At 39.7% G+C, this 12,150-nt stretch overlaps 1 protein-coding gene across 1 annotated transcript in view; it reads left to right on the top strand.

Annotated features, from left to right (window-relative positions):
- GRM3 (glutamate metabotropic receptor 3) overlaps positions 1-12,150 on the top strand; it is a 1,262,213-nt gene that overhangs the window by 693,553 nt on the left and 556,510 nt on the right. Inside the window, exon 3 of the mRNA XM_086919750.1 lies at positions 1,118-1,707. Coding sequence (XP_086775876.1) covers positions 1,216-1,707 — 492 coding nt within the window. The 5' untranslated portion in view covers positions 1,118-1,215. The remainder of the gene's footprint in view (positions 1-1,117; positions 1,708-12,150) is intronic.

The raw sequence follows: 12,150 nt of genomic DNA, 5'->3' as shown, positions 1-12,150 counted from the left end.
ATTTAATGAACTAGACTTAGCTTTTAGAACTAAACATTTTAAGTTGTATCCCCTGTTTCTTAGGGGCATATTATCAAGACTGGGCGATAAAATTATAGCCGCTTTATCGGCAGGAAACTGCCGCTAAAATGGCGATAATGGGCTTGATAATATGCCCCAGAGAATTCCCATAGAAGCCCAGGTTAGATGTTTAACTTGGGCTTCTATGGGAATTCACAAGGGCATATTATCAAGCCCATTATCGCCACTTTAGCGGCAGCTTCCTGCTGAAAAAGCAGCGATAATTTTTTCGCCCAGTCTTGATAATATGCCCCTTAGTTCTTTTTTGAGTGTGTTATTCATTAAGGAAAGAAGATATGGAATTCTGCTTTGTTCTTGAACTCATCTAGTGGGACTAATCGCAACCAGAAAACACTCCCTGTACAGCACAGCTCAGTGGGTTGTGTGTGGGTCGCAGTCAACCTAAATTTGCAATTTGTGTTGGTGCATTGAACTGAGTCATTGCTCAAGAGTGTTGGAAATCAGACCCCTTCAGCTCGCCGGAGCCCTAATGCTACATAGTTTACCTAAAACAGGTTCACAACTTGTAAGCAAATGGTAACACAATAGAAACCTACAGAGGCAGACTCAAAGGGCCTTATTTATGAAGGCCTTGCGCCAGCGGTGCGTCACTTTTTCCCATGTTAAAAGTGACGCACCGGCGGCGCAAGGCCTTCATAAATAAGGCCCAAAGTGTTTTAGAGGAAGCATTGAATCATACAACAGTTGCATGCGCAATATATCTTGCTCTTTACCTGCCTGTAACATTAAACTTTAATGTTTTTTTCTCCAAATTGCTCAGTGATCTCTTTTAAATTAATGCAAAGTGTTTTTTAAATTATTTATAGCCCTTCGCAAGCTCTACCAATGTATTCGCTGTTAGAAACGCCTAGGCACTGAAATATTAAAATTCTGTTGGTTACTGAACTAGTACCTTACCTGGTGTGTCAAAGGGGTGGCCAAACCAACTTTATATGTCTTCTTGTTTTTCTGCTCCTTCACAGTTTTACCAGATTAACATGTTTGCTACATTCTCTTTTAATTTTGCTCTGCTGCAATTTTTCTTCTTTCTTGACAGGGTATCGATGAAAGTCAAGGTGGAATATCCTTTCCTTTTCGTATCGGAAAACAAGCTCAATAATGTTGCAATGGAACGGAACTAAAGCACACTTTTAAATGTTACGTTTCTGCAAGCTGCCAACAACAATGTTTACGTGGATCCAGGCGCTGGTCCTAGCTTTGTTTACCAAAGGAGTGTTGCTTTCTTTAAACGACCACAACTTTTTAAGGAAAGAAATCAAGATCGAAGGTGACCTCGTGTTGGGTGGCTTGTTCCCAATCAATGAAAAAGGAAGTGGGACTGAAGAATGCGGACGAATCAACGAGGAACGGGGCATTCAGCGCCTGGAGGCCATGCTCTTTGCAATTGACAAAATCAACAGTGACAGTCACCTACTTCCTGGTGTCAAGCTCGGAGTTCACATTTTGGACACGTGCTCCAGGGACACCTATGCGTTGGAGCAGTCCCTTGAGTTTGTTAGAGCCTCTTTGACAAAAGTGGACGAAGCAGAATACATGTGTCCTGATGGATCCTATGCCATCCAGGAAAACAGCCCCTTGCTTATTGCTGGAGTCATCGGAGGCTCTTACAGCAGTGTCTCCATCCAGGTAAGAGTGCTAGATATGGAATTTCTTCAATTTGTATGCTGTTCAGGGTAACGGTGTGACATTCATCAACTTGTTGGCCTACTTTCTTAAACTGATAGACCAAATCGTGCTGCCACATTTCTTCAAACGAATCAATTAACTTGATTTTATTTAATGTCTTCTCCTAATCTACGATAGCTTTCAATGAGACCTTTTATTGTGTAAAGTAAATGCTATTTGTGGTCATAATACTCCATGACATAACATTAAATACATTGAAAAATAACTGCATTTTTTTATTAAATGAATGTATATAAGAATGATTGTGATTTGCTTCAATCTATGAAATAATTACATTAGAATAAATGTTGAATTCAGTAAAAGAGTGTTGCAGTTAGTATCAAGGTTTTAGAACAGGCTGGCACCTTTTTACAAATTCAGAAAATGGAATCCTATGTCTGGGACCATCACAGCCATTACTATGCCAATCTTCAAGGTTCTAGAAGTTCTAAATGTAATGGGGGGTTTATAAAAAAAAATATGAATGTATTTCATTCTGTACTCCTTGCAATTGTGTGCAGTTCCAACTATTTCACTGTGACCGGTCTCAATCAGGCCATTCACAAGTTCAAACATGGCCTCTTGTGGCATGATTATATTCGTCAGTCATGCAATGTTTAAAGGAGATCGAAGTACCTTCAATTAAAAGTTAAAATAATTATATTCCATTGTAAGACAAAATGAATGTTTCTAAATGCCATGAGGCATGTATAATACAATATCATGATCAAAGAATTCATGTTTGCTTCTTCCGTAGAGCATAATGCTGCTGTTCAGCTTATGTAATTCCACATTTGTGGACCTGGGAGCAGAGGGAAGGGGAGACAAATTGTTTTGCACACAATTCAGGTCACCAGATGATTCCATAATTACGACTTTGGCTACATCTCTTGCCTATCAGTCCGCAATTTTGCAATGGGGGCGGGAGCTTTAAAAGTAGGTTCAGCTCTAAAGCAAATGTGGTAAACTAGTTTTGAAATTTACTAACGCACGGGGGGCATATTATAAAGGACAGGTGTTAAAATTATCGCCGTTTTATCGGCAGGAAACTGCCGATAAAACGGCGATAATGGGCTTGATAATACGCCCTTGTTAATTCCCATAGAAGCCCATGTTAACATCAGAACATGGGCTTCTATGGGAATTAACAAGGGCGTATTTTCAAGCCCATTATCGCCGTTTTATCAGCAGTTTCCTGCCGATAAAACAGCGATAATTTTAACCCTGGTCCTTGATAATATGCCTCAGAGTGTCCCATATGCAATATTAGATCTGTGTGGTTGAAGCAATAAGTGGAGCTTAGCATGAATTCTGTCATTGTAAATTACTTGCCCCAAGGCCTGTTTCCCTCTGAAGGAAATATAAAAGCGATGCACAATTGTGGCCATTGTTTCCCAATTTGTATTCAGAGAAGAAGATAAAGAAGATGGATTTACAAATGAGGGTAGTGTCAGCAATGGCTTTGGAAAGCTGGGCGTGTGCAAGTCTTCCTAGCTATGTCGTCAGAACAGGCTGCAGGTTATAATTTTGAATACCACTATATTTCGATGTGACACAACCACACAAATGCACCAGAGTGGCACACTTTAGGAAACCCATCGATAATTTCAACCCCAAAGAGTGTCCAAATATAACTTGCATGCCCTTCCAATCTATAGCACTGAACGTGACACGGACAGAAATAATGAATTGAATAACAAATTAATTTGACATGTGACACTCTTGTTTTCAATAAAGAAAACATATTTTAGGCACACTGTCAATCGGTGTGACATTTGAAATGACTAAAAAAAGGACTTCCGTAAGCGAATTCAGTAAAGTAAACCAATTTTGCTCACACCTTTTTTCTACTGAGACACCTTGTGAGTGTTAACATATTGTCAAGATCTTTAATTGACACCTCTTCATTGACAACTCAAAAGTCTACTTACATCAGTGTGTGTATGCGTGTTTAGTTGGCATTAATTCTGACTGCTTCCTCTAGACACGGTTTTTCTCAGCTGAAATGTGGGAAACTAGCACACTTTACACTCCTGATGTTCATAAAAGATGCGTCACCAATATTTAAGTTCAAATAAGGAAATAAGTAATACGAACTTTTGCCATTTAATCCTATACATACTAATAGGCTTCTCATGTTGCGTCTACACCATGCAACACAAAAATAATATTGGGAATTCTGTTGCAAAGAAAATATGACATATATATTTTTTCAAAATTTTATGGGTGGTTGTTGCAGATTCGGTGTCTTTAAGTCTCTGACAGTGTACACTATTGTAGGATTTAAAAAAATGCGTACACATTTAGAGAATTTAATATACTGCCTTTTGTGTTACGAGGAGTGAATAAAATGGAATTTGCAGTTGTCTTGTAAATACTGTTGTGCATAGACATTGGAGCCACTGAGTTTTCATATAAAAAATTGCCCTTTTTAGGGTAATTCCTTAGGCGCGAGATTCTGCGTGCAAGCCGTTACGGGTGGTCTCACACATACCATTAAGGGCTGTTGTCTATACACTTCTGGTGAAAAATCAACGGAGAGTCCTGTCAATGTGAAGCTGCAATAGTGAAATGAGAACAGCATGCTGACTGAGGAAATCACCTAGCCCAAGTCACTTACAGCTATAGTCAATTAAATTAGACCTTGCTACAACGTCAGCTTTATTTAGCACTGATCATGGCAGACAGAAAGAAAAGTATTGTAAATAGCTGATTATGGCAATACTAATTCAATGCGTTTCATTCTGGTTAGTAGGAAATCCTTTTTTCAAATTCTTCTAAATTAAAGGCCGTGGTTTATTTGGAAACATTTTCATTGATAAATTGATATCCTTTAATACGGAGTTTAGAAACATCAGTTTTGGTTGCTTTAAAAATAAGGCTTTTTCAATTATTCATAGTATATTTCGATTTTTTACATAGTGAGTTAGTTCCATTTTCGCTGGAAGTCACCTAGTGCAGTTTCTGTACTTCTCACACCAACGAATAACTGGTGCTTGATGGGACCCGATACTGAAAGCAACTTTCGTGATGGCGTTGATTGCTTCAGATGGCCCACACTGTTCAACTGAGAAGCATACATGCCTCTCTAGCTTAGTGCTCAACTATTGGTGATTTTGGAGAGTACAACACAGTTTAGTTGAGCTGGTTTGTAAAATGTTTAAGGTAACTGTCTCCTCTTATTCGCTGTCTTTTTGGGGCTCCTACACACAACAGACTGTTTTGATGTAGCTAACTCGTGCTAGTTCTGGAAGGGAGATGAGAGGCAGCAATAGATCTCCTAGATGGCTGGTTCTAACTTTACGTTTAGGACTGCCACTGGTTTGACCCAAATTGGACATGTCATAAAATGCTATTCAATGTCTTCTCTAGTTTAAGTTGTTTACAATGTTGGGGTGCAATGGTGTATTTTAGTTTGACTTGTTTGCAAGTTACTTCTAGGATCTTTTGTTTATTGTTTTGTGCCAATCATAGGTGGACTCCATCCTCCAGCACACAGCTTTCATGCAGCATACTCATGCTTGCTGAGGGCAGACAGGGGAAATGGTGAAATAATTCAAGCATGGGTTGATACTGTGGATAATAAAGTATTCTTGTTAATTTGATAGGTGAATAACAGCGGTCCGTCCCCTGCCAAAGTGGTGTGGCTCGCCTGAGTAGGGAGTTGGGGTTTCGGAGAGATTCGGGGGACAAAATAGAAAAAATACAAAAAAATAAACTTACCTAATTGCTGCCGCTTGCGCCGTCCCCTACATCGTGCTCTTTCTGCTTCTGGGATAGGCTTCCAGACTGTACTGCGGCCAATCACGATGCTGCAGGAAAGCAGCAACAGGATTGGCCTGGGCGCTATGACTTTGTGCTCTCAGGCAGACTGGGATCTTGTGCCTGCTTTCTCCAGCCCCAGCAATGCAGCTAGGGATGGAGAAACCTTCACTGCGAATGAGATGTTTGGCCGGCCTGAAACAGCCGGCCAAACACCTCATTTGGAGTAAAGGGACAAGGAAGTGCACTACCACTCCCCCACCACAGTGTCATCCCCCTGGATCCGTCCTCAAGACTCCTCAGAGACCTGGGGGGGGGGGTCTATGGGAGATTAAAATAAAACAGGTTACAATCTGGTTTTATTATTGTTTTATTTGTGGGTGGTGGCGGGGGCAGCATTCCTACTCCCTAATTTAGGGGCTACTGCTGTAGGTGAAACTACTATAGCGATCAATGTGTTTCAAATGTTTGCAAAAACATTGAAGTTTGTATCTCAACCAGTTCCTCCGGTTATTTACAAAGTTACACATAAAACAAAAGACATATTACTTATATGCTAACAGTGCAGATAGTATAGGTAGAACTACAATGATGCAGCATTTTCTTTTTTTTTAATGATGAAAACAATGATGTGAACATGTAACCAAATTGAGTATCACATTTAGAATATATGGTCTGGTAAAGCACCTTGGTTAAATTAATAACAGTCTATCGAAACTTTTCCAACTATATCACTGAAACAAGGAACTTTGTGCTATAGAAAAGTTATCAATAAAACTATACCAAAACATATTATGAGGAACAAATGAAAAAAGAAAATGAATAGTGCTGCTAATCTTTTAAGAGTGTTTCTACTTCTGCACCCTTTGCCCTTAGCTGAAATATGGTGGTGAAGATTGGGTGGAATTTTCCTATGAATAGGACTTTAGTTTTCTACAGAATTCCAAAGAATACAGTTCTAATAATTTAAAAGAAATGTTTATAAATAATAAATGACATAATGAAAGCCTTACAAAGCAAGCTAAATTCACATACACAAGGAAAAGAATATACTCTTTGAGACAGCAGAGGCGGTATTATTCATACTGCACTTTGCACTTTATACAACATATTGCACTTTACTTGAGTAGAAACTTGAAAACATGTTTTTTAATTGTAGTAAATATGGTCTTGGAAGACAACATAACAAAAAGATAATACGTATGTACCTCACTAGATTTGGGGGAACAGCTTTTAAGGAATATAAGGTGCATTGAGGGAACATAAAAAAAGATCCAAATTAAATACAATTTTAACTTCTAAATGTCTGTCACGGTGTAAAAAGGCATGGTAAAGTGTTATGCACTTAGTAATTGGTGAATAGCAATATGGTGGAAGGATAATTACTTCAGTGTATGTGAAAATTGTTTCTCTAGTTGTTCAAGGGTCAATTAAACAGAGAAAGAACCTAGAATAAAACTATTCATACCACGTAACCTGGTGAGACCCAGTAGAAGGCGTCAGCCGAAACGCATCAGTCTGAGAGAAACTATGTTGTAGGATACTGTGTATCACTCTTTGCACATGGATTAATGGAATAAAAAAGAAATAGGGAACTCGCAGTTTGGACGTTGTCATTCCTGGATTGTGCTACTGTGTGAGGTGTTGGTGAGACAGAACGCAGAAAGGGAGATATATATATATATATATATATATATATATATATATTCACTGAAAAAACCATAGGTTTCACACCAGTTATAGTTAGCTTGAAATTTTACTGACATAAAACCATTGAAATTACCACGTTATAGTTAGTTGGACTCACTATAACTTGCGCGCCTGAAATGCACTGCTGATGACGTCACATATTACATCACTCATGACATGGTCAGTGACATCACTCATGACATCACGGATGACACCATCCAGTGAATGTGTGTCTTTCTGAAAAATAAATATGTTTTATATATGTATATGTAAAGGTCGATGGAAGAATAAATGTTTAAATAAGGGTCTTAATGGATGTTTTTTTTAAAAAATTGATTGGTTAAATGGCTTTTTAAGTGTATCTTAGTGAAGACATATATTAGAGAGTATTGTTTAAGTATTTAAATGTTTGTATCAGTGTTTCACTTTGTGTATAAGTGGCTGCATGGGTTGGTGAGTAGCTACATGTGTGTGTATATGGGTTATTAGATGTTTTTTTAGTATCAGTATGAGTGTCTGTATGGTTTGGTGGGGTGTTACTTAGCACATAGATGCATCAATGACTGACTCACTGTTTGTATGTGTTTTGAAGACAGTATATGTGCAGGACTGTATGGGTGGATGAGTGTGTATATGTGTGTGTTAGTGAGTGAATGACTGTCTCACTAGTGTCTTTATCAGTAACTACATAGGTTTTAATCTAGTATATGTGAGTATTGATGTATATAAGTGAGTGTATGTGAGAGTGAGAGATTGAAAGAGTTCTTGTTTAAATAAGTATGTGTTTCTATAAGTGATTGTTTAAGAGAGTAAGTATGTGTAAGTTTCCTTAGAAGTAAGGTGGTAGTGTGTGTATAGCTGTATATGCAAATAAATGGATGTTCAATAGTTTATTTGCATGTGTGATTATGTGTGTGAGTAACTTTTGGATGACTGTTGGTGTGTAACAGGATGTATAGGTGTTTCCCTACATATGATGAGTGAATATATGTATGAGTGACTATGTAGAACTGTTGGTGAATGAGTGGATGTGTATATAGATGGTGGTATTACTGAATTGGTTGTTGTAACTGGTATGGGTATCTCTATTTTTTTGAAAATTTTAGTTTCTATTTTTGAATATGTGTTTCAAGGGTTACATTACACTGAAAGGAGGTCTGTCACTCTGTCACAAGGATGGTGTCATCAGTGATGTCATGAGTGATGTCACTGACCATGTCATGAGTGATGTAATATGTGACGTCATCAGCAGTGCATTGCAGGCGCGCAAGTTATAGTGAGTCCAACTAACTATAACGTGGGAATTTCAATGGTTTTATGTCAGTAAAATTTCAAGCTAAATATAACTGGTGTGAAACCTAGGGTTTTTTCAGTGAATTTAATAGGTTTTTTAAATGCTAATTCCTAACTATAACTGGTGTGAAACCTATGGTTTTTTCAGGGAATTTCATAGGTTTTTTAAATGCTAATTCCTTTCTATATCGAGTTTGTAACCTACGATTTTCTTTTTTAATTTACTGTTTTGTGTGAGTATTAATTAGTATTATTTTTTTTATAATAATGTTTTTTAATTTTATTTTTTTTAATCATTTTTTCCTGGGGCGCTCTGGGTGCGCGCACCGGTAAGCTCTCCGGAAAGCGCACCCAGAGCGCTACTTGCATTCGTGTAAAAAAATATGAATGAAAAGTAAATAATAACGCAAGACTTTTAGTACAATGCATATAAAAGCAGTTTTTTTGAATAAGGAAATGAAAATAATTTTGCATTTCCTTGAAACTATCAAAACGTCACTTAGGCGCGCCGCGTAAGCGCCCCCAGAAGCGCCTATGTTCACGCCGCATATGCGCCCCCGGAAGCGCCTACGTTCGCGCCGCGTAAGCACCCCCGGAAGCGCTCCGGTGCGCGCAGCGTCAGCGCGTAAAGTCATGTGACCTTAAAGTAACACTTTTTATTGGTTGCTAACAGTTTTTTTACAAAGAATGAAATCCCCACCCATTTCCTTCACTTCTTCTTTCACTTTTGTGACTGAAAGACCTGCCTTAGGATATCTTGGATAATCATGGCTGCCAGACCATCCAGCAGTGAAGATGACTACAATGATTTCATTGATGAAGAGCCTCCTCAGTCGAAGGTCAAAGAGCATTTCATCTGGAATTTCTTTTCCATACCTGATGACCAAAAGAAGGTCAATGCTCCAAAAGTGGAGTGCAGGATCTGTCATACAGTCCTGTCACGGGGTGACCCCACTAAGAAATATTCTTTTGGGAACTCCACAATGCTTCGCCATGTGGGGAGGAGGCACCCACAGAATTTTGCCCGGGAAAGTGTCAGGGCTCTGGCACAAGAGGTTCCCAGTGATGGGGCCTCTACATCAGCCGGAGGACAAACAACATCGGTGAGGGGGAAATCACAAGAGCTGGTTCCGAACATTCAGCCTGCATTTAATAAAGACGTCCTGAAATGCAGATACTGTGATCAGCTACTTACCTTTGGGGAGCAAAGTGTTCTGCTCATGGTTCGAGCATTGGAGAACCATCGCTGCCGTTCCCAGCCCTAAATTTCTTTTTTTTTTTTTTTGCTCCTGTTGAGCAGTTTCCATTCCCTGTTTTTGTTTTTGTTCTGAAAAAAGAAAAAAGAAGAAAAAAAAAGTTCTTTTCAGAACTACCTCCAATTCTCATCAAAGAGCCATATTCTTAAAAAAATGAAAAAGAGCAAGTGAAGTGGAGTGCATTGATAATGGAAAGGAAAATGAGTAAGAAAGAACAGAAAGGTATGAGAGGAGAAAGGAAGTGAAGTAGGGGGACTGAAAGAAGGTGAGTGTTGGGAAGGAAAGTAAGGAGAAGGAGAGTGAACAAGGGGAATGTGGATATTCAAAGAAAATGTTGAAAAGGAACGGGGGTGTGGAAGGGTAAGAAAAGATGCATTGCTGGAGTTGCATCATTTTTGTGACACACTCCAGCAATGCATCACTTTTGCGCTTACAGATACGTCTGAAATACTGACGTATCTTTAAGTACTTCCGACATAATACGTCATATATTTAATATGACGCATGACCAGAAGACTGAAGGCCTCATTTATTTGGCCATGCGCCACTTTAACGCCACCGGTGCGTCACTTTTTGTGACGCACCAGTGCTGTAAAGAATGCACCTTATTCAGTCATATTTACAAAGTGACGCATCTAGGTAGATGCGTCACTTTGTAAGCCCCTGCGCCACATTATACCTACGTCAGGTGTAATGTATGCAAAAGGGACGTATTGGCGCAAGAAAGGGTCGTAGAGGTGACGCAGTGAAATCTATGAGATATCACTGCGTCACTTTTATGACGCTGTTGCGTCCAAATCTTACGCCTGTTTCACAGCAGGCGTAAGACTGATGCAGGCCCTTTCACCTTGGGCCTGGCCCCATGTGAAAGGATGCATTGCTGGAGTTGCATCATTTTTGTGACACACTCCAGCCATGCATCACTTTTGCGCTTACAGATACGTCTGAAATACTGACGTATCTGTAAGTACTTGCAACATAATACGTCATATATTTAATATGATGCATGACTAGAAGACAGAAGGCCTCATTTATGAGGCCATGTGTCACTTTTACGCCACCGGTACGTCACTTTTTGTGACGCAGCGGCAGCGTAAAACATGCACCTTATTGAGTCATATTTACAAAGTGATGCATCTAGGTAGATGCGTCACTTTGTAAACCCCTGCGCCACATTATACGCACGTCAGGTGTAATGTATGCAAAAGGGTTGTATTGATGCAAGAAAGGGTCGTAGAGGTGACGCAGTGAATCAACTGAGTTTTCCCCATGCTACGCTCCCCGGTACGCTCTCCCCCCCCGCGAAAATCGTCAAAGAAAAAAAACGTTTGCCCCAATGGGCCCTTTTATGGCCCCCACATCAAACCTAGGGGGTCAGAGGGATCTACCCTGCCCCCTTTTGGTAATTTCCCCCTTTGTTTTTCCCACCTCTTGTGTCTCGATCCTACTGAGTCACAAGATGGCGGCCACTCCGGACTGTTTGGAATGTTTACAGACACCCGAGAGCCAATCAGCTTTCTGCGCGCAAATCGCGTAGCGCGCCCGGAGCGTTCCCCGGTGCGCGTACCGGGGCGCTGCCATAGATCTATATATTTTTTTGAATTTAAATAACTCAAAAACCACTGGAGCACATATCTTGAGACATAGCAAAGGCACATCGGCCTACCAGTCCCTACAATTTTGCCAAGTTTGGTGGAAATCCATTCAACTGTTCGGGCTAAAAGTGAGGTCGACCGCCCTATGGAAATTAACATGGGGAAAACACGTTTTGGGACCCCCCCTTTTATCTCGGCCCCTGCTTGACGAATCCCCCCCAAACTTTCAAGGAAGGACCGTAGCTCCGTGAGGCAAATTTGAGGAAATTTTCAGGCAAATTCGTCAATGGCGCCAAAGTTATTCACAATAGAATTTTGTGATTTTGCATTGAAAAAAATCCTACCTATAAATACCTACTGGCGACCGCCAGTAGGTAATATATATATATATATATATATATATATATATATATATATATATATACACCATTTCTTGGTCGAATCGTTGGTGGTGGTGATGGTGGTTAATGTGTTGAATAAAAACTGAAACTATGAACTGAGACTCGAGGAGACTCGCCAGTAGGTATATATAGTTAGGATTTTTTCTCTATGGAACTTTTGAAAATTCTATGTCTAATAACTTTGGCGTTTGTGGACGGAATCGGCTGAAATTTTCAGGAAAATGGCACATTTTGTTTCTGAGCAGCCCCTGAAAATTTGGGGGGGTTTCGTCAAGGGGGGGGCGAGAAAAAAGGGGGGTCCCAAAACGCGTTTTTCCCATTCATTTTTCCATAGGGTGTTTGGCCTCACTTTTAGCTCGAACGGCTGAATGGATTTACACGAAACTTGGCAAAATTGTAGGGACTGTT

This window comes from Lissotriton vulgaris, chromosome 1_1 (assembly GCF_964263255.1).
Source record: "Lissotriton vulgaris chromosome 1_1, aLisVul1.2, whole genome shotgun sequence".
Classification (NCBI taxonomy): domain Eukaryota; kingdom Metazoa; phylum Chordata; class Amphibia; order Caudata; family Salamandridae; genus Lissotriton; species Lissotriton vulgaris.
This window is presented reverse-complemented; position numbering and strand designations above follow the sequence as displayed.